Raw genomic sequence first — 23003 nt, 5'->3', positions numbered from 1 at the left:
GATGTAAGTGTCTTTGTCTTTTTTGCAATTTGAATTTTTATTGCCGAATCTTCACTAAAGTGAGAAATTCCTACCTCATTCAGTCAATACTTGAACATGAAATCCACCAACACGATCTGATTATAGTTTGGCTGTGAGTCCTTCATGTTTCTGCTGCCTTAGACACATTCTCATACGCCACTCATTTCACTTTTGCCCTCTCGCCTGTGACAAACAAAAACTTGTGTAAAAATAGGGTGGTGAAAAAGTCAGTGTTAGGGTCAAGGATTCTGAAAAATGAAAGGGATATTATTGAGCTTATTACCTTTTTAAATGACATAACTAAATGACACACACATAGGGGAGGAGAAACAAAACAAATCGTAATTGCATGTAGTATTATTATAACATTGTGTGTGTTCTCATGTGTGTTCATCCTGGTGTGCTCTCATGTTTATGTATTACAGCAGATAGAACCTACTAGGACATTCTGATAGTGCAGGGTCAGTCATGCATCAGTAACAATGCATCAAATTATATCAGACATACCTCCACCAGCAGCACAAGACATGATGCAGATACTAATAATTCATGCCGTTTTGCTTCAACCGGTCTTCATATCAGCCGTGATGGAGAAAACATCCCACTGCAATTACCATGAGCAGCAGCATTCCTGTGTTTAGCAGATTGGAGATGCCAGGCGCTCAGCTTAGCGCTGTGCAGAAATGTCCTGGCTGCGTGATGCCAGAATGGCAGGATCACAGTGGTCTGCAAGCAGCCCCCAGCTAGCAGCCACCGGGCTTGGCTAACTCCTTTGTATGGGCAGGGTGCCTGTTTCCTCTGTCTGTCTGTTTGTGTATATATGTTTGGCATGATTGTGTTTCTGCATTTTTTTGCACAAGTCTGCAATGGGGCCTTCTTACCCTTGCTGTGAGGTATATTCTTACCCTGTGGTACAGGATTAGTCACAACAGAGAATGGGAAGATATGGAAACAGCAGGAGGAGAGGAGAGGAGAGGAGAGGAGAGGAGAGGAGAGGAGAGGAGAGGAGACCCCAAGAAAATGAGAAGAAATGTGTGGGTGGATTGCGTTGGTAGTCATCAATTTCCCTAAGATTCTCCCCTTTTCCTCTTCCATAAACCCAGAGGCAAAAAGTACAGTAAACAGAAACTCTGTAAGATCTCCTTCTCTCTGCTTCTTTTTGTTTCTCATTGCTCCTGCTTCACTCTCCTCTCTCCACATTTAAGGTTAGCCATGTGTGATTGTTTGGATTACACGTCTAGCAAAAGGAAACAAATACACTGTGAGGTCTGGAGGATGTGGAACATGTTCTCTTTTATCTGCTGGTGTTGCAGCTGCTGAGTGCTTGTCATGAACAGCGTAAGCTCCATTCTAAATTCTGTATTTGCAGCTCGAGTAACTTGCCTCTTCTAGGTATGACAGAAATGTGTGTTTTTGGTAAAGCTTTAAAAAAAATGTGTGTGTGAGCCACAAACATCACAGAGCAAGCCTACGAACTTTGTGTGTGTGGCTGTATGTGGGTGTGTGTTTGTGTTTATGTGCAAGCATGTGAAAAATAGCAGCGTGTGATTTATGTAAATGAGTGTCATCGGCCTAGGTGGAGGCAGAATTCCCAGGCCTGATGAGTGGCTTAATGATTCATCAGCCTGGCTGAGGCAGGCATCAATAATGGATGACAGAGTGGGTCATGCTGGATTGCTCGCCCCTTGATTAAAGTGCTCCACAGCTAAACGCCTCACCTCCTCCCTCTTCTCACCCTACCTTCTGTGGGGATAAATACAGAAATGTGCTGCACACACACACCTCCACTCAGACACACACACACACACGCCTCTTGCACATGTGCTCACACACACCTCTTCCTCAATCTCTTTTTGTACAGCTTAATGTCATCTCACCTCTCACATGCTTAATAAGCTCTCATCCCTTCCGCATCTCCTCACTCTGTTTCTTTGGTCTTAATCCAATCACAGCGAATGAGAGAGGCAGAGAAAGGGGTAGAGAGAGAGAAAGACAGAGAGAGAGCAGGAACGGGGCAAGGAAGAAGAAGATGGAAAGCGTGGGAGAAAAGAAGAGAAACCCACAAATGAATGCTTTATGATTTGTACAGAAATGGAACCTTTCTCTCCGGAGATAAGACAGGGACATAAATGTTCTTTCTCTACCCTCCACACAGCGCGGAAGGAGTCGTTCTCCCTCTGTCTCACACTATAAGCTGCATGTGGGTGTTGGCGTGACAGGACAAATCTCTGTCTATTAGGAGACATAAACCTCTAAACCCTGAGCTACACGGCCATACATACTAATGCAGCTGTACAGAGGGCTGGATAGAAGTTAAGAAAGATAACAAGGATGCCCAAAGAAGGAGATGTGGAGAGCAGAGGGATGGAAAGAAGCAGAGAAGGATGCTGAAAACAGAGAGGTCTCGCAGGATTTCAATCCCAGGCCCAGCACAGGTTCTTAGCTGCTGCACAGGCCCGTGAAACCTGCTCTCGCAAAGTTGGTCTGATGAGCACTGTAGAGCAAATACATGGAGCCTCTGCTTGTGTGTAAATTTCATCCTTCTCGTCCTTAGTATCATTAGTCATCCGTGCACTCACACTGTAATGCGCCACATAAAAGATCATTCACTCATATTGGACACACTCATGTTATCCCCTGATAGCACAAATGAACCACACACACAAACGACGGCACGCCTGCACTGGAGAGCTTCAAAAGAATCTGAAATCACAAATGCCTGAAAAAGAGCAATCGCTCCTCACTTCACCGACACCAGCAGCCCATCCTTCCCGCTCAGCCGTCCTCGCCCAACACACATCTGCACATCTGCAAGACTTAGCAGTTAGATGAGGGTGTAATCTTCGGTCATGGTAATCCTGTGCTTTAAATCTGTCTCCAAAACTGATTACCTTCATCTTCTTAACTTGTCTTCTTCACTAATCTGTATAATCACACTCTGACAGATTACAGGGCTAGTTTGATCACTTTAACAGATAGAGACACAATCCTCTTTGATGCAGTCACTCAACTGCCAGAGCACTCTGACAGACAGCACCTGAGAGGAAACCATGGACGTTTGATGTATTTGTGTGTTTGTGTGATAACTCAACAACGTTCTATATCCATTTATCCATGCAGGGTTTTCAATTGTGTCTGTAATTTAAATGTCAAGAGTGTATGGTCCATATAATTCCATTTTTTTCCCTGCCAGTTCGGAGAGAGGAAAGCATTTGATATTGGAGGTGACATTTAGCGAGAGGGGAGAGAAGCCCGATAGGCGCACAGATGGAAGGACACATAAGTGACAAGTGCTTTTAGTGTATAAGAGAGGAAAAGCAATATGTGGGAGAATCCGAAATAGTATAAAAGTCTAAAGTGAAAAAAATGAGAGGGAGGAGAGTGAAAGGATGAGGGATGTGGGGCAGCATTCAGTTGTCAGTCAGTGAGCTTTTGTGGCCTTTGCCTTGTGTTCTTCACATATCAATTAAACAGCAGCTAAAGGGGCTTACCACCAACACCAGCACCACAGCAAGAAAATATATGCAAATAGACAAAACACTGTCACCACATGGTTCCTCAGCCTGTTGGCCCAGATACTCTTTGCAATCCCCTTGAAATATTTACTTTGTTGTCTACACTATTTGTTGTATGATTTATAATTTTGCTTGTATTGTATTTGCAGTGCATGACACAGTCTTAATTTTTCTCTTTGCTCTCTGCTTCTTCTAACATTGAACAATTAAACAGCAGTTCAGCATAGTGAACCAGTGAATAACAAGAAAATGGAAGTGATGAAAATAAGGAGACACAGAATAGCAGGCTGTTCTCATTTGTCACCTTCATCACGCAAAGTCCAAACGATCCATCTATGGTCACCAACAAATGTTAAAATATAAGCCACAAATAAAGAGTTACCCCCTTTTTGGCTGTATAGTCTCTGCAGAGTGTTCAAGTGCATATCTGGCACCAACATAGTAGGGCTGCAACAACCAGTTGACTAATAGTCAACGGCAAAATCTGTCGATAACTAATTTAGTAGACCTTTTTTTTAGTTGACGGGTCGTTGTGATGTCATTGCATGGCATGCAAGTGTAGCGCATTTGCACCAGGGAAAAGTTCTGTGGCTCATGGTGGAGCAGGATGATTGGCACTTTGGGTGCAAAAAGTCATGGGTTTGAAACCAGGACGAGCCCTCTGTTGGTTGTCCGAGAACTGTCACTTTAATGTGCTTTGGGCATATGCGGGAATAAGCACACACACACATTTTTTGTTTTTAAAAAAGAGCGTGAACCGAGGGCTTTGGCCCAAGATCTTCAGCTTTATAGATCTAAGCAGCAGCATGGAGGCGGATGAATCAACGACAAATTAGCGGTCCAAAGTAGTCGACTATTAGTCGATTAGTCATTAAGGTAGTCAATGACTAGTTGACTATTGAAATAGTCATTAGTTGCAGCTCTACAACATAGTTGACCTTGACCCTTCTGGTTTTGGTTTTGAGTGTCCATAAGAGATTAGCTGATCTTCGGATATCATTTCTCACAGAGCAGCTGTGGAGAGGGAATGAAATCAAAACCCACTGCATACAGCATGTACCCATGGAAAGTAAAGTTCAGCTCTCCTTCCATTACTCCCACCATCCTTTGTTGTGCTCTAATTTGGATATGATGTTCTCCTTGATGTGCAATGAAAGAAGAGGAAGGAAATCTTCAAATGCAAGTCCCTGAAGAGCGCAGAGTAAATGAGTGGTAAGATCATAAAAATACATTAAAAGGCACAGAGGAGACCTCAGTTCGTGGAGCGCCTGGGTATTTCTCTAACTCTGTGAAAACAAGGTAGCCCTGTTGAATGGAGAGGAGAAATAGTGACAGACAGAAAGAATGAAGGCAGGGAGGGGTGGATGGAGCAGCCCAGAGGCCCTTTGGCCTTGCATTGTGATGGACAGGGAATTAAATTTTGATTGCCTGCTGAGTGATCGTTTGGTTGGGCCTTGTGACTAATCATAGATTTATGACTTCAACAGGAGAGCGGTGCAATTTGTCGATGCTACAAGCTCCCTGCTGTAGCCCAGAAAAGCAGTGCAGTTATTTTGAGCTTCATCTTCTTTTATAGTTGGAAGTAATATGTTGCTTTTCATACATGGAGTTAGGGTGTGACGCTTTGAATCTTCAGAACTTTAAATCCATGAGCAACATGATTGCCTACAGATGTGTTTAGAACTGACAGCACTCATAAGAGCAATAGGCGTCTCATTAGAGTAGCACTAAATGTGCAGAATGTTAGCATTATGGCAGTTCTTTGAATGTACTAATAGAGCAGGAGCCAATAGATATCAGTAGTCAATGAAAAATAACTAGATATGAACATGATTTCCATGTTACGTGTCTACTGAATTGTTAATTTAAACAGTCCACAGACGACGGAGATGATTAAAGATCAAATCCACTCTTCATTTCAACATGGCAACAAAGGCCACAGGGCAAACAAGCAAATACAATCTCTTCATTATGTTCTGATTTGGTTAGTCTCTGCAGCTTGAAAGGTCAGAGAAACATTTTGTTATGTATTTATATATATATAGTGACACCACGGGTGATATCATGGCGCAGAGGATAGTGCTTTGATAGCCTTCAGCACACAGAGAAACACAATGACGCACACCTGACACCTGAGCACTTTGTACTTTTCTGTGCTTGCTTTAATCTTTTTGACTTACTTATTTTTAGCCTATTAGTGTCTCTCACAACCACGAAGTTGACAGAGTGTGAAATGACGTAGCTGAGCTAACACATCTGTTCTTCTGGCTGTAAGAAAACCCTAATGAGCGCATATATGATCATCACATCTGTGATTCTGGCTTTGGTCACTTATACATATATACTTGCTTTGGCCATATTTCTGTGTGACACACACACAAACTCTAGCAGACAAAAGAAAGGCTTCAGATGCACATGCAAATTCTGCATACACACACGCCAAATGAATAAATGGGTAGGTACAAACGATGGAGGCACATTAAAGGCAGTCAAGGGAGTGACATTAAGGCTGCAAATATCAGCTCATTAACACTCAGCTAGCCTGTTTGTGTATGTGTTCTACAGGTCATTACAGTAACAAGCCTTATAGCCCTCAGGTCAGCTGTCATTGGCTATAGAGGAATGGCAAGAAATCACACAGCACTGCCAGACTCACACTGCCAAAGTCTCTCCACTTGTGTGAATACATGTGTGTCTGCTGGGATGAATAACAGGAAGAGTAACATGTAAATATGCAGAGAGAGAGGGAGGCAAACAGATTTGCTAAATTATTTTTCTTTTTACCACAAATGGAATTGCTTCTTTTCATTACAGTGGCCAAGTTAGAGTGATAATTATAGCTGAAGATAATTAAAGACTTAATTGGGCTTGATAAACATTGGTGAATTGTTTATTGAATTGTTCCCTCAAAGCACAGTAGCAATTCAAAAACATCTCTCTGCTCTTTGTCCCTGTCACTCTTCGCCGCTCTTCTTCTCTCTTCTTTGCAAAAATATTTACTTCACATTCAGATGCCTACTGAGCTGTTATTAAGGCCAACAACATGACAAGTCTGGGTAGGCAGATGGTGGTATTAACCCAACTCAACCCAACTTTCACACAGTCTGAGGTTCACATCGGGCCATTACTTATTCATTTTAATTTAACATCCATTTGCTGTTTGGTTACGTTTAACCATCAGACCTACATGATTACACTTTCACAACAATAAACACCATCACAAGGCAGGCCTGTCCGCATGAAGCCTAAGGCAATTATATCCGGAGGAGACACACTGTACATAAAGATTGCTCATTTCAATCAGCTACCAGTTACCTGACGTGTATCTCTCAATCAGGGCTAGTTTCTTCAAAGTCAGCCCTATTCAGGAAGTTTCGTCCCTTAGCAGTAGAACTGTCTTCAGATACATGTGAACAGAGGGAATCAGCTTTTATAAGGCTCACGCTCTCTCTCATCATAGATTTATTATGCATGCTGAGTGTTGTTTCATCATGTTTTTTTGCTAGTTTTAATGCGTTGGAATTTCATAGTGGGAGCGCAATTAAAACATACTGTTGTGCTGTTAATAATGATCACATCCGATCAGTTACATCACACATGTCCAACACAACATATTTAATAAGCCGCTCTCATGATAAAATACTATTAATGATGTCCCCATCTGTCTATATGCGACTATATATGACCACTAAGAAAAAATACAATATTGTTAAAAAGAAAAACATATTTTAGATAATTATTGACAAACATACGTTTACAGTATTTTTTATATCATAATCTCAGTGTGGGTTATCCTGCTCAAATTTAATGATCTCTCACCAAACATCCCATTAAAACAGTAAATACATCAGATTAAGCAGAAAAAATGCTTTCAGACTGTTTACTATATCATAAGCCATCCTTCACACTCTCACTATGCGGAACTCAGCAAACCATGAAAATGCTGTTCAATATTTAATTACAACCAACAAGAAAGTGACCTGTGAGTTGAGGGAGACAATGTTGCTCCAGGCAGTGGGTGGCTGAACACTATTTTACTTCTTTATTTTCGTGTAATTGATTGAATCATAGCAAATTATCACGTCAGTATAATGTAGACTTTCCAATTAAAAAAAGCTGCTTCCCTCGCTGATAGCTCTCAGAGTAAGCTGCTTTTATTTATCAGATATTAGAACCACTTCATTTGACAAAACACACCATTTGGTTCAAGTGCATGTCACAAAACATTAATTTGCAATGAAACAAAAATAACAAAATCTGACCTATGGGATGCATAATTGAAAAAAATAATAACTTTGTATTTGTTAAGGCACTCAATCAATTTAAAACATAATCAAATCAGTCACTCAATTTGCTACTGTATTACCTTTGTTTTGTCTTTTCAAACTAAGGCTTGTAATAATAGACATTAGAGAAGTACATTTAGAGAGGTGCTGTTTCTGTTTTACTCACAGTTCATGCAGATGATTTTTCATCAGCTGCTCATGTTCATCCTCTGCGCCCTTTTGCCAAACATGTGTGTTCTTAATACGATCATTTTTTTCCGGTTAGATTGTAGAACTGTCTCTTGATGCAGTGCCATCATCTTCCACCATGCTAATTGAGTCTTAACTAATTGGCCAAACCGTTAATGAGCTTTTCATGTACATGTTTCAGTACACATGTCAGAGGGGCGTTTTGCTTCAGCTGCTTTTTTTAAAATACTTAAATATTTCAAATAAATTGTGAAAATTAACACGTTAACGCGCATTTTTTGGACATCATTTATGGTATGCATTGTTTGCATAGGAGTGAATTATCAAAGAGCATAATAAAAAAAAATAATAACATAGGCCAGCTCTCTATAAAACATTAAGACATATAAACCTGCCCTCAAAGGGACATCATGCTGCTCTATGTCCACCTCACTTCAAATCAATGCCAAGACGCTGGTAAGAGTTGAGTTATGACAGAGATGAGCATATTATTTTTAATGAGATTAATGGGATTTTTGCGTAGATCAGCGGTATTGAAGGTCAATCGCGAAATTAAAAAAAAAAAGAAAAACGTTTAGTTAAACATGAACTCCATAAACCTAACGAACATGTGGTTACTGCTTTAGATTTTTATGTCCTAGCAGTTTTACCAGAAATGACAGCAGTGACGGTGTGATTGCATCAGAACGGTTTCTTAAGGGTTATTTTGTTTCTGAAGAATTTTCCATGAATATATTGTATATCGTTACTTTCCAGTGCACACATTCAGGAATGCTGACAGACCACGTCTGTGAAACACTTTAAGCGTGACCTGTTCCTTTCCACAGTAGCTCAAGACATTAAATTACATGCGTGTGTGTCTGAAACTCTGGTTACGGCCCATAACGACTCTTATTTGTGAGACAATTTCAGCAATGAAGAGGGATAAAATGGCCCTTCTCTTATGTAAATGAACAGGAAAGGAAGCATGGAAACACATTGACATTCCCTGCCCTGCACAAACACTGACACGCATAATCATGCAAACAATCACTGTCCATTCAGGTCTGCAGATACATCAGTTGTGCTTATTCTACAAGCAGATTTATGCTAGTGAGGTAAATTGAGGTCTAGATTAATTTGGCATTGGTATATCAGGATGACAGACTGTGTGACTGTGCATGCGTAAGTGTGTGTAGGTGTGTGTAGATGAATTTCTATAAGTGTGTCTGTGCATGTTGGTGCATAGGGGTGAGTAGATATCATGAGGTGTTTACATTTAAGCTCTCGTGTTTGATTTTAGTATTCAACAGAAAAAAAATGGGCAATCACTTGTCAGGACAGCTCCAACACAAACAAATCACTTCTGAGTTCACGCACATGGACACACAAGCAAACACTTCTGCTTTGATGCATTCACACCTTTGCTCACGTACGTTCACTCTGCTTTCTGTGTGTATTTTACATTGTAAAAGTAATTATCCTGACAGAGCGCAAAAGGTGAGAAAAAAAAGCAGAGCACATACACAGAGCACAAAGGTACAAAGAGATGATTTTAGAAAACGTATCACATTTAACTTTTAGCTCTTATATTTACACACTTTGACCAGTGGAGCATTCAGAAGTTGGATCTGCAGAAAGTCGTTTACAGCAGCAGCATTGTCAAAAAGTTGAATACTGAGCTCTGGGCAGAAGAACTAGTTTTAGGTTGTCAAAGGAGGCAAATGGTGGTGAACAGGTTTTTTTTTTTTTGAGGTGGCAGGCGTCACTGTTGTGGACATCTGCCATTATCCTTTGGCAGTTTTTCTTCAAAATAACCTCAAAAGAGTCAAACTGCACATGCATGGAACGTGCTTGTGAGCAGTTCTACACTGAACACACACACTGTATAATAAACGCATGCTCATAGGCAGTTCCTGTGTGATCTAGTATTAGCTCTAAAGTTGACAAATACACAGCATTCATTACCTCAATCTCATCACCCTGCTAGCACTCAAATGAAGTGGGAGATGGGATCATTTCCAGTTAGTGACTTAATCCTGGAAAGCAGATCAATACCATGGCACACACGTATACCTGGAGCACCCCAAGATCAATGTATATTAGTTACCTCTCTGCTGATCCTTTCCTTCACCCCTCTTCATCTATTCCAACTAATCCAGCTGCAGCAGATGGAAGTGGTCTGTGGGAGGACTATATGTTTCTGTGTGTGTGTATATGTGTGAATGACATATAGTTAAATATACAGCTACAGATGCTTAATGATGGCTTGTAAAAATAATGCTGAGGGCCTGTTTGTATCTCTCTGCGAGGGCAGACGGGGGTCATTCCATCTCTTGTCTGCATCCTCCCTCTCTTTTCCGCTCACCTCTGTTCCTGTGTGCAGGCATATTACTGAAGCAAATTGGGGGCAATAGACTCTGTCACTGCATGACCCAGGACTCACCAAACAGAAAAGGAGCATGCCAGGAAGACAGAGGGAGAAAAAAAAAGGCAAACGGAGTGGGTAAAAAAGGGAGATAAAGTGAAGCAGAAAAGAGTAAGTTGAAGGAAAAGTGTTAGAGGGCTGGAATAGCACAAGAGCGTGGAGAAAGAGAGGGGAGATGGACAGAGGGAAAGAAACGGAGAAGGAGGGGAGAGACAGAAGTGACAACCTCAAATTAAATTCCCATCATGTCAGTGTAGAACAGAATTCAATAGTGTTTATTGGCAGCCCCTAGCCTGAGGGAAATTACATTCTGAAGCAGAGCATGGCATGAATGCACACACTCTCCTCAGCACACATACACAAGCAAGCACACACATCTATTGTACACATATACAAAACTGTGCATGTCACCCTGTGGCTGATGTGAGCATGCAGACAAGTGATTTACCCCCCTCAGGTCTATGTGCCATTTGCACAGTGCATGTGTGTGTGTGTATTTACGTGCATTCATACGTTGTGTATTTGTCCGAAACTTTTCACATGCACAATTTGGCATTGTTAGACAGCACATTCACTGCAGTCAGACTATTTGCCATTACAGGTTACATACACAGGTTTCTATTATAGAGGTTGTATTAAATGTGTCCCCAGGCTCAAGTTGCCATGAGCACAGGGCTTCGATGGCTTTGTCCAACCGCCAGCAGCAGCAGCAGCAAAGGCAGCACACTTTAATGGGAAGCCGTTTAACAGTTTTATGCAGAGCACATGTAGAGGCTATTATTGCTGATGTCTCTAGGATGCAGATTTACTCTAAATGGCTAACAATCTGCCAGTCTCCCCATCCTCTTCCCCCACACACTGCTTCCATTTTCTGTCTCTGCCCCTCTAACCCTTTATGTCTTTGTCTGTTTATGCCAGTATCTTCTCTCTCTCCTTCTCCAGGAATGTGCAGAGAGAGCTTTGGGTTGCTCAGTGGAGGATCTAAAGGCTCTCTTCTACTGTGAGCTGTGTGACAAGCAGTACCTCAGACATCAGGAGTTTGACAACCACATCAACTCCTACGACCACGCACACAAGCAGGTAAACAAGATGCACCTGACACACACACACAGACACATGCATGCCGGCAGACAAACAGAGCCGACGTTTTTTACATAATCTCTTGTTGTAGAACGTTGGATGTGTTGGCATTAGGTGTTTGATGGAAAGCTACTTTACATTTTCATGTCAATCTGCCCATTGGGTACAGTCTCCCAGCAGGTAGCTGTAGGAGAGTGACAACCACATCATCTCTTACAAGCACACACACTGAGGTGGAACACCTCAATTTAAGGCAGGCACATAAACAAACACACACACACACACAGAGGAACGACAGCACTGTATTTACACTTGTTTCCATACTGAGATCTTAATGCCAATTGATCCAAACTGTGGTAATTTAAGTTCTAAGACAAAATAAAAAGTCCATTCCAAGGGTCGGATACAGAACTAACAGTGTGCGTTGTATAGTCTTGTGCATGTTGTTAACTTTGGTTTTTGCTTTTCACATACACAGCAAAAATTTTCCTATAAAAATATTAATAAGTGCAACTTCAGTTGAATTTTAAGCAACCTATAGGTTGCTCTGGGGTTGTTTTGTTTTTTGAAAAATCTACCTTGCTTAATGTTTAAAAAAACATTTTTGGCCCTAAAAAACAAGTATTTAATTGATCAATAATTTCCATATATGGAATCTTTTAGTGTTTTTTATGTTGCTGTTCACGATCAATATTTGGTGAAGCAGCAACTACAGCCTCCCACCTGCTGTTCAAAGGTGCTCCGTCCTCCCTCACTCTGAATCTCACACTCCAAGAGAATTTAGGTCAGCGGAGTGAGGGTCATTATTTGGTCATTTGTAGCCAAGAAGTGGAGCACTTGGGGGTCATGTGATGGAGCAGAAAGATTATAAGTTATTGAATGTTGCGTATATATATTTCTGTTTTTTCAAAAAGCATTACATCCAAGCAGTTACCAAATAAATATGTTTCTGATTAAATCTATCAAATTTACATCTAGAGTGTGTGCTGACATTCCTACCCTGGCGTTTTGGTACAGCTAAGCCAAAGAGGACACCAAATATAGCTGTGCAGGTTTAACAGGCTGATAGAAGTGTAAAAAAGAAACTTGGGACTTGGATGAAGGATTACAGTCCAAAAACAGCATTAGAGTGCTAGCCGTGTAAAGTTCAAAGCTTGTGTTTAGAACAAAAACAAATTTCTACGATTCCAAAACAATAATCTATCATTCAGGTGGAGTAAATGAAATCGCTACAACAGTTACTCCCACCCAGTTTGGATGTTTCATTTATGAATCATGGTCACATCTCAGCTGTATTTACCTTGAACATTTCTTTAGCATGTAGCACATTTGTACTGATGGAAAGGGAAAGGGAAGGTTGCACCTCTGGACCATGGAAGATAATATACCGCTTTTTAAAATTGTAAAAGTAAAATTTTGACCTTTGAACATAAAGTTGGATTTTACAGTAGACGTTTCCATGAGATATTAAAGTTACACATCTAGGCAATTTATAAACCGGAATATGTACAGTATAATACCGTGTCATCCTACTGGGGAGGGATGGCATCTTATAAAACATTACAGTTCTACAAAAACAGATGTTTAAACACTTTATCAGGAAATTATGGCACTATGTTAAAGACACTGTAAAAAATACATTTAGACATATTTTACTGCTTAAGAACTGAAACACTATCGGTCTCTAGTCCAAAAATTAGAGCAGTTGATTTGTATGTAACTAGAACATGTTCTATCTACAATTCACTTTATTCTTTAATTTGTACTTCCTTCGAAAGGAGAATAAATATTCAGTGCCAAATAAAACATGAAGCTATTAGTCATAGCTCAAGCATGATTCTGTTATTCTGGTTTGGACAAGTTGAGGCCAATGGACCATTAGGAAAAAACCCCGGCAGCAGGTTTTCTCCTGCATTCTGCTTTCACATCCATTTTCATAACAAAACCTCCACTCTGGACTAACAAGCTGAAGGTTCTGCTGATAGCTGATTCTCCTACAGCTATCTGTTGTCATGCCAAGACACACACTCACATGGACAAACCTACAGTCATGCACTTACGCGTGTACACACTTGTCCTCAAACACAGGCAATCTCTCAACCAAGCCAAGCTGCTTCCCACTTCTGAACGCCCACACTGTGCATCATGAAATAAACATTAAATAAGACTGTTCCTCCTCTGTCATTGTTCTTTGAAAATGAATTGAAGCAACTGCAGGCTAATGTTAATGCTTTGTTTTAGCCAGCGGCAAGCACATGAAACGATGTGGATGAGGCACTGAGATGACAGTAGCCACTGGCACTGTAGGAACCCACATACACAGACACACACACACACAGGAATGCAGACAACAGATGAAATTCTAGTTGAAGACAACTCCCCTGCAGGAGTATTGGCTTTAGAGAAAGGAAGCTGATTGCGTTTGCCCTGTCTCTTTTCCCTGTCATCGATTCAGGGATAAACATGTCTGAATACAGGGCTTTATCAGCATTTACTGCAGATTACAGAAATTGCTCATTACAACAGAATTACACTCCCTTTTAAATAAAAAAAAGCAATCCGCCTATTAGCATGGGCCCTCACATGCTACCTATGAATACATCATCCTTCCATTCTAAAGACCGAGTGGATGTGAATCAACTCTGACTCATCTATAGTTGCCTCAGCCTGAGCACTCAACACATCTAAAGGAATATTGATTGAGGCTTTGACCGACGCATCAGGCTTCACAGCACACAGCTAGATTGGCATGTTGGAGAGCAGGCATGACATTACCACCAAAGACAAAAGAATCTACTTTAACATGGGAAGCAGTGTCTGCCCTGTGTGCTCAGTCAAAGCGGTTCATGTGCAACATTTTGTTTATCTCTAAATATAGCTACAGGTTTCCCTGCAGTGGGAGCTGTTTTAAGAGACAACAATAACCTGGCGGTGTGCAGAATGCAAGGAAGAAGGAAGCATTTATCCTCATATACCCCATCTATTTGTCAGAGTTTGTCAGAGCGAACACAAGCGAGGGGCAGGAGGCAGTATAGTTTGCAAAAACAAAGTCAATAATTACAAAAAGGGGTTGTTACTCGGGTGGTCAGTCAAAGGCAAAAGTACAGAAAGACTAGGCAGGAGGATCATCGGGCAGGCAGGAGTCAGGAACCAGAAAAATCAGAAGGCAGAGGTACAGGAGGCTACAGCTAAAGGCTAGTCCAAAAAACACGCTGGGGTCATAAACTAACAGGCACAGGCAAAAGTACCAAAGGGCTGAGGCTAAATCCAAAAATACACACAAAGGTCATACACAGAGGTTCTAAGAAATACACTCAGGTTCTGGAAAGCTGGTAAAGCTTGATTAACCACACAAGACAAACTGGCAGGGAGTGAAGGGAGGCAGGTGAGAAACACTGAGGAGGAGCAGGTAATCACCAGGAGGAGAGACCACATGAGGAAGATGAAGACAAGACACAGTGATTTCAAAATAAAACACAGGAAATAATGCTCTTATGTCTTCTTCCTCCCTGTTCCTGACTCGACTCTATCTACAGTAGTTCATGATCCATGCCCCTGTGCTTCAAAAAGATTAATATTTCCTATAGAATATATTTCCACTGCATACATACACACACATATGATGTCTGCAACCCATAGGCACCTATATCCTAAGACTTGTATGTTTAATGGATGCAAACCCACAAGTGCTGCTCCAGTGGCACATACTTAATGCTGTCTTGCAGTGAGCTGACAGTGGGATGTTAAGCATCAAGCGATAATGTAAAAAGACACCAGCTTGTGTAAGACTCAGCTAAGATTAACCTGACAACTGTCAGCTCCTGCATAAGATCTGGGTGTGAAAGAGAGTGAGTGTATAAATAAATCTGATGTCTGAGGGGCTAATCTGATGTGTGCTTGTGTGCATGTGTGCATGTGATACATATTGTATGGGTGGATAATAGCGTAACATCATCTAAATGTGAGTGCGGTGTAATCCTGTTGTAACTTATGCTATGGGATAGGTTCACAATTATACAAAATAAACAACATTTCTAAATTCATAAGTCAATGGGGGATTGCACAGCAGAGGAGCTAAAATGTACTGAAGAAGGAGAGAGAATAAGAAGGTAGATAAGGATGGAGGTGCACGATACTGCCGCTATTCCCAGCCTCCTGAGTCCTTCCCTACCCTTTAGACATGCACAGACAATAAAAAACATGTTCACACATTCACAGAAATGCACATACATGCACACACACACACACATACACACACCTGCCAAGCATGGATAAAGAAGGGATTAAAGTGTGTCAGAATAGGAAACCAGAGAGAAGGCATGAATCATTGTGTCCCTGAGAGGACTGGCACACCTATGGCTATAGCCATATAGACACACATACACAAAAACACACACACTGAGCTTATTATTAATTTTCCTATAATATAATGCCAGTAAAGGCCCACCACATCACAGCTGGTCTATTGTCCCTTTATTTTTCATGAGGACAGTTTCATATGTACAACCACACATACAGTCTACACATTCACTCTGCATTTTTTCCAAATGAAATCTCTGGTTGTCAAGGCCTTTAGGTCTGTGCCTTTGTGCTCTGTGATGTATAACCAACCTCAGCAAACAAACTAGTACAAAAGCCGATCATTGAATCAGAAGTTCTCTCAATTCACTCTGTTTGATCAAAGCAGAGTTGAATTTTATTTTTATTTCTTTAAATTTGATGGCAAACCATCAGACTGAATGTGTTTAAGAAAATAGAAAATTGTCAGTCGTACAGTTCAGAAAGAGCATCATCATCATCATCATCATTTACTCATTCATGCCATTTTTCTCAACTGTGTCTGTAATCTGCTATTCACAAGTTGCGTTGTGTTTGCTCTTAAGCTGTTAGTTAAAAGGAAGGCTCTTCCTTCTGGGCTGAATGGAGTTAATTGGACTTGAGCTTTGGAGGAGAACATCTGCAAACACTGCTGACTGATGTGCATGGTTTGAAAGACAGATGCCTGCAGAGAGCTTCCTAAAGCTGATCTCTCGCTTACCCTCTCCTCTCTGCTCTTTGTCCCTGTCTTGCATCTCTCTCCTTCCTCATTACCCCCTGCCTTCCACACACTCTTTCTGCCATGCCCTCTCTCCTGCTTTATTTCCATTTCCCGCAGAGGCTGAAGGAACTCAAGCACAGAGAGTTTGTTCGTAACGTGGCCTCAAAATCATGGAAGGACCAGCGTAAACAGGAGAAGGCTCTCAGGCGTCTGCACCAGACCGCGCAGCTGCAACTGGAAACCCAGCGGTGAGTGGGAAGAGTGTGTACTTGTGTGTGTCTGTGGCAGTGTGTGTGTGTAATGAGACCAGAGGCAGGAGTCCAGAGAGGTTAGAGAGCGTCACATCTAGTCAACATTTCTTAGATTTGATGGATGCATCCACAGATGTGAGAGCACTCAGTTGGCCTAGATAGGCCACAGGTGAAGTAAATATGACATGAGGACACATTCTTGCTGACACTGAGAGCAGATGATTTGTAGGTGGAGCTTTAGAAAAGAATGAACAACAGGAAAAAACATTTAGTAAATAAAATGAGTGAGCAAGGTAGAGATAAAACTTGCCTCTGGGTTCGCACACCTATAGCAATCAAAACAACCATTAATAAACAATGCATCATGCAATAACCAACTTGATTGCACCTGTTTCATGTGCAATTAAATGTGCTTTCTACAATCAGATGATGGTATGTGAACAGCATATTTATTCTGCAACTCTGTTTGCCTCTTCCTTCCTTCCTTCCCTCCTTCCTTCCATCTTTTTCTTTCTTAAATGTCTGCTCCTGCAAATGTCATAAAATAGAACATACACTGAAACAATCACAGAGGGTTGTAGACCCTGGATTACACCCCACACCCCCTAGTGGAGTCATCATGACCACACTGTACACTATTGTTCATCAGCAAATCAGCTGTTGCAAATCAAGTGTTGTAAACTAAAGGTTATTTGTCTTATATTATTACAGAGTTCCTAGAAGGACCTATGGGCTGAGACGTGCAGTCAGAGTTGTGAGCCAACAGCGAAATAAAGATGTGGGCCAAAGAGATCACAGCCCTGAGGACAAACCTGAAACCTCCACCCAAGCCCAGCGACCCTTTGATACACAGCCACACAGGACAACTCCTCTCAGTCAGCAGTCACATGATCCATGCCAATCTCTGCCCCAAATACGACTGGTCACTGCTCTAGCAGAGTCGCAACTAATCACTCCAACATCCAGTACAGACCCTCCTGCAGTGAACCCCCAGTCTTGCCGCAGTTTGTGTCCCCAGCTGCCTCTCCCTGCGCAGGGGAGAGTGGGAGGCAGGCTTGGAGTATCCTTCTGCTTCTCACGCAGGGGGCCCAGGCTGGAGCCTTCTGCTTCTGTCTTCTCAGACCTGGAGGAGGAGGAGAGAGAAAAGAGGGAACAAATGAAAGAAAGAATAAAGGGAATAATGGAAGACATCGACAGGGAAATCGGGGTAGTAGATGAGAGGAAACACAGTGAGGGTGAAAAGGATAAATCCAGCTCTGAAAGTGTCTTACAAAAAGACATGCGGCCAATCCCCAGAGAGACTGCAAGGGTAGAGGAACAGATTGAAACAGGAGACACAGTGAAAGAACACTTTCCTATATCCACAGCAGCACCTGATAGTCGGAGCCAGAATTCTCCATTCGCGCCATCACAGATCCAGGTGACCATCCGGGGCACGGCACTGGCAGCAGCACATATGCACACCAAAAACACAGACGGTGAGGCTGAGAGGAGGAAGGAAACAGAGAAAGAGGCGGGTCAGTATGTGTGTGTGCTAGGGAAAGATGGCTCTACCCGTCTGAGATGGCCTGTCAGTTTGCTTAAGTTTACCAAGTCTCAGCCACACATCTCCTACAGCTGCAACCCACTCTGCCTGAACCTTCAAAGTCCAGAGAAACTCACGGAGGATCTGCAGGAGTCACAACAAAATCAGCTGTGTGCTCTTTCAGATGAATCAAATCCATGTGTGCCAGCTATTCTTACACCAGACGCTCACTCCTGTTTACAGAGACAGACAAAACACAAGTTGAGTGCACACCGGCAGAAAATCACTGAGGAGCAACACATTGATGCGGAGACAGACGCACACCTGTTCCTTAAGAACAAAACTCTTTCTTCATCAGAAACTGGACCAGAAAGAGGGGCATGCATGCTAAGTATGGAGAATTGTGTGAGGGCAACCTCCCATCTATTTGACCTCACTCATAGTGACAGCTCTGACACAAACTCCCAGAATCCTCTGGGAGGCAGATTAGAGGGTGCAAGAGGGATCAGGAAGAGAGCCATCACAGCCCTGAGCTGTAAATTAGAGTCTGTCACCCAGCCTGGCACACAGGGGACAAGCATCAGCCCATCCAGGTGTGAATGTGGGAGTAAGACAATGTGCAAGTGTGCCAGCACTCCACAGCCACACGTGGGCGTCTCAGAAGTGTCACGCAAAAAGAAGAAAGCCAGCACAAAGAAACACAAGCTGGGAAAGCGGAAGAGGGCTGAAAAGGAAAAAGGTTCAAACAAGCGCCAATCAGCAAGGTGCAAAGTGAGGAGTGTTGTCTCTACAGTCTCCACTGGAAAGGAGAGGGGAGGGGAGGCTGGAGGGAAGAAAAGGAGGCAAAGAGAGGCGAGGATGAGGAGGGTAGGGAGAACAGGGAGCAGCTGTCTCCTGGGGAGATGTGAGGCTGAGCCAGTATCTGTCTCTGTCAGGAAGAGGAGGCCTCATAGGAGCCACAGCACTGAATGCCGGTCACAGCCAGACAGAGAGCAGGCAGAACACTCCAGTGCCTACTCCCAGCTCAGCAGACACACAGCAGACAGAGATACAGAGGGGGAGGGAAAGCGAGACAGCGATGCAGTGACTTTTCCCTGGCGGTCTCACTTCTCCTTACACTCTTTCTCACCAGGATGTAACTCAAAGCTGTTTTGGGAAAGGGGTCACCATAGCAACCCCAGGAGTTTCATTGACTGCTGTTACCCTGACAACAGCTGTGGTAGCAGCCCAGCGAAAAAGAGAAAACTCCTCCGCAGGGACAGGAAATTCATTCATAGTAAGAGGAAGAGTTTGAGGCATTATGAAGTCTGGGAGGATAGGGGGAGGAAAACGGGGGGATATTCAGGTTGCAGAGACAGAGGCCTGATTTCAGATGTAGAGCAGTGGGAGTGGATGCGAGGGGGTGAGGAGGGCAGGTCAAAAACTGGATGGAGTTGGAGAAACAGAGCAGTGGAGTGGGATCAGGAGGCAAGATTTAGTGCCAGTCCTAGTAACAAGTGTAGGAGACACAGACATCTTAGCACAGAAGATATTGACTGGGACAGAAGCAGTGTGGACAGATGGACATGGGGCAGCAGCGACAGCTGGGAAGACACACGAACACAAAGGTCAATGCCAGGCTCCAGGACAGGCGCTGACAGCAGAGACAGCCCAGGTGGTGTCTGGAGATGTGCAGGAACCAGACGCTCAAGTTCAAGACACTTTTCAAGTCCTGAGTGGTGGACAAGCAGACAGACGTACAGCTGTCAGAGTGTCATCAACGCACAGGGCAGCAGATGCCACAGCCCACGCTCATGCAGCCCTTGTAGCAGCACCAGCATGTCCGAGCTCAGCTGGGAGTGGAGCAGGAGTAGTACCTGCTCAGGAGTCACTGTTGATGGGTTGACAGTTAGCCCACCCTGGATGTCCTCAAGGGCAGAAGAGTCCCTTCAAGAGGCAAAAAAGCACAGAAGCCCCCTGTCCACTTCATCTGCGCTTTCTACTAACACACTTTCTTACTCCTCTCCCTGTAGATCTGCCCCTGTTTCAACAGCTCCAGGCCTCAACATGCACCATTGTGATACAAGTTCCCCACGACAAAAGGAAACAGATACACAGTCCGACCATAGACAATCTGCTCCCATCACCACAAGTCGCTCAGGCACAACTCTTCCAGCATTGTCCCTCAGTAAGACTCAACCACAGAAACCAGCTAGGATGCTGCTTCTGCCCCTGATAGGAAAACGACCTGCAATCCAGAGAAAAGCGAAGAGCAAAAAGGGGCAGCTGGAGAAGAGGCAGGAGAATGACAGAGAGGAGGAGGAAGTTAAGGGATGTGGAGTGGATCCTGGAGCAGCCAGTGACAGTCAGAAATGTCCTCTGGACATGGTTGAGTCAAACCCCAGCAGTATGCCAAATCCCTGCCTGTCACAGATTAGGACTGATGACAAACAGACAGGTGGGGAGACAGCTCCGCCAATCAGCTTTACTGCTGAGGAGATGGACAAATATCGTCTCCTGCAAGAGCAGGCGAGGGAGCACATGCAGAAAGTCCTGGAAAATACACAAGAAAATTCAGACACGCACACACAGACAAACTATACACACACAGACAGCAGCGGGACTTCAGGGGAACAATACGCACCTGCACCCTTTCAAAACCCAGCGCTGCCTCAAACCCAGTTAATTCATACAGATGCCATGCAACGACAAGTACAGCACTCACTCCAGCTCAGTCTCTCTCTTCCACATATGACCCAGCAAGAGAACTTTCCTCAGCCTATGGCTGTCAGAGTCCCCAGCCTCACCCCTCTTCCACCATCCCCCCCTCTCTCCAATCTCCATCATATTATTTTACAACATGCAGCTCTCACTATGCCCCCCCACTCCTCCACATCCAGCCCATCCCCCTCACCTGGCATCCATCCACACCCAGCTCCACTTCCTCCCCCCCTGCCTCATCGCCACCCTACCCTCCCTCACCATATTCCTCTCTCCCCCTTCTCCATCTCCTCCCTGTTTCCCTCCATCCTGCTGTCCCATCATCCCATCCCTCTCCTTCCCCAGTCCCCTGCTTTCCACACGGCCCCACTCACCCCGCTCTCCCCCGTAGCCTTGCAACCCTTGAACCCACATCCTTTCATGGACAGAGCATGGCCAGTAAAGTTCCAACAGAAGGCATTATGATTTTCACAGAGCAGCTGCCATGTTTATTAATCTTCCCTGGCAACACTGGCCAGTGAGTTAAGGGGAAGGATTTTTTTAGTTTGAACAAACTGCAGCCTGCTATTTGCAATGAGGATGTGTCAGTGCTTTGACTAGCATCAACTCTTATTCACATATGCCTCCATACACAGACACACTAACTTGTGCATACACACAAGCAGCCAAATTATTGACTGTTTTCAAATAAAAATTTGTTACTCCATTTAGCCTCTGCTGTGTTGCAGATGGTGAAAAAAACAGACTTTGATCCTTTTTCCATCATTCTTCATTCAGGCCCAGAATAAAGAGCTAGGTGCACCTGTTATTCAAAGACAAGGTGGGCTTGTGTCATCCTCGCTCTTTGCTTCTGAACCACAGACAGACCAGCTGCCTTTTGAAGTATCCTTCATGCCATGGACAGAGGGGCAAGAGGAACTGATAATGCTCTCCCCTTATCTTGCTTTCATTCAGGTTATCTGAGTTAGAGTATTACTTTCAACAAACGTAAATAACGTCCCAGAGACTGGGGGGACACGGCACGGCCATTTCAACCTTGTATTATTTTATTTGTGTGTGTGAAAGTGTGTGTAAGATAGTTCTAATCAGACACACACATTCACAGCCAGAAGAACAACAAATAATTTCCATATCTGACACATGTAAAGACTCGTTTTGTCTCTATAGTGTAAATATTGTGACGGTGAGCGATAATATTACAAAGACAGGATCCATTCAAAGTAAAAAGTGAATTTAACCTTGACCGGTGGTACAATGCTTATTCCACACTCAATGGCTTCAGTGATAGAGACATTTTTCACATCTTTTCATGTGTGACATGATGTTTATTTTTCCACACTGCATTTAATAAATCAGTCATGGAGACAGCATTGAATGAATCTGATATGTTACATTAAAGAGTGAGTAAAAACAAAATGGGCTTTAATGCTTTTGCTTATTCTGTTGATTCTTGTTGATCATGCAATATGTTTGCAACAAGGTCCACATAATGAATTAGTACTGATCCTACTTCCTAAAAGTGAAGGCTCCAATTCCTCACAGTGTTATATCATAGAGCAACATGGATTTCTGATTTTGATCCCTAAAAATACAACTTGTAAATTAGATACTTTAAAAATGTATGTTTGATGAGATAGAGAGTCAGTGTAGTATTTTGTCTGCTCTCAGTCTAAAATGAGAGGAAGATAATGCAGCATTTTTTATAGGGTCTAACCTCTTGTTAATTGCATTGACTGACAGGTGCAATTAAGTTTATTTACTAATATAACAATTTGTTTTAATATAAAAAGAGGAGAGTTAAGCTTTTATTTGCCTTTCTTAAATATAAATCGATCAGAATGAAGATTTTGAAACTAAAAGTGTCTTCATCAGGAGGTTAAAAAAATCTTTTGCATCAATTAAACCCTGATGAGCTCTTTCTAATATGTCTTGCCAAGGGTTATAGATGCTGGTAACTGTTGCTATGCGTTCAAGCCTGGCGATTGGTGATG

The 23003-nt window shown here is 42.8% G+C and overlaps 1 protein-coding gene across 1 annotated transcript in view; it reads left to right on the top strand.

The window, feature by feature from the left end:
• znf804b (zinc finger protein 804B) overlaps positions 1 to 22208 on the top strand; it is a 30277-nt gene extending 8069 nt beyond the window's left edge. The window contains exons 3-5 of the mRNA XM_028425888.1: positions 11361 to 11498; positions 16654 to 16784; positions 17499 to 22208. Of these exons, the coding sequence (XP_028281689.1) occupies positions 11361 to 11498; positions 16654 to 16784; positions 17499 to 21477 (4248 nt within the window). The 3' untranslated portion in view covers positions 21478 to 22208. The remainder of the gene's footprint in view (positions 1 to 11360; positions 11499 to 16653; positions 16785 to 17498) is intronic.
• Positions 22209 to 23003: the final 795 nt, after the last annotated feature.

Source organism: Parambassis ranga, chromosome 16 (assembly GCF_900634625.1).
Source record: "Parambassis ranga chromosome 16, fParRan2.1, whole genome shotgun sequence".
Taxonomy (NCBI): Eukaryota; Metazoa; Chordata; class Actinopteri; family Ambassidae; genus Parambassis; species Parambassis ranga.
Note: the sequence above shows the minus strand (reverse complement) of the source record. Positions and strands in the feature narration are given on the sequence as shown.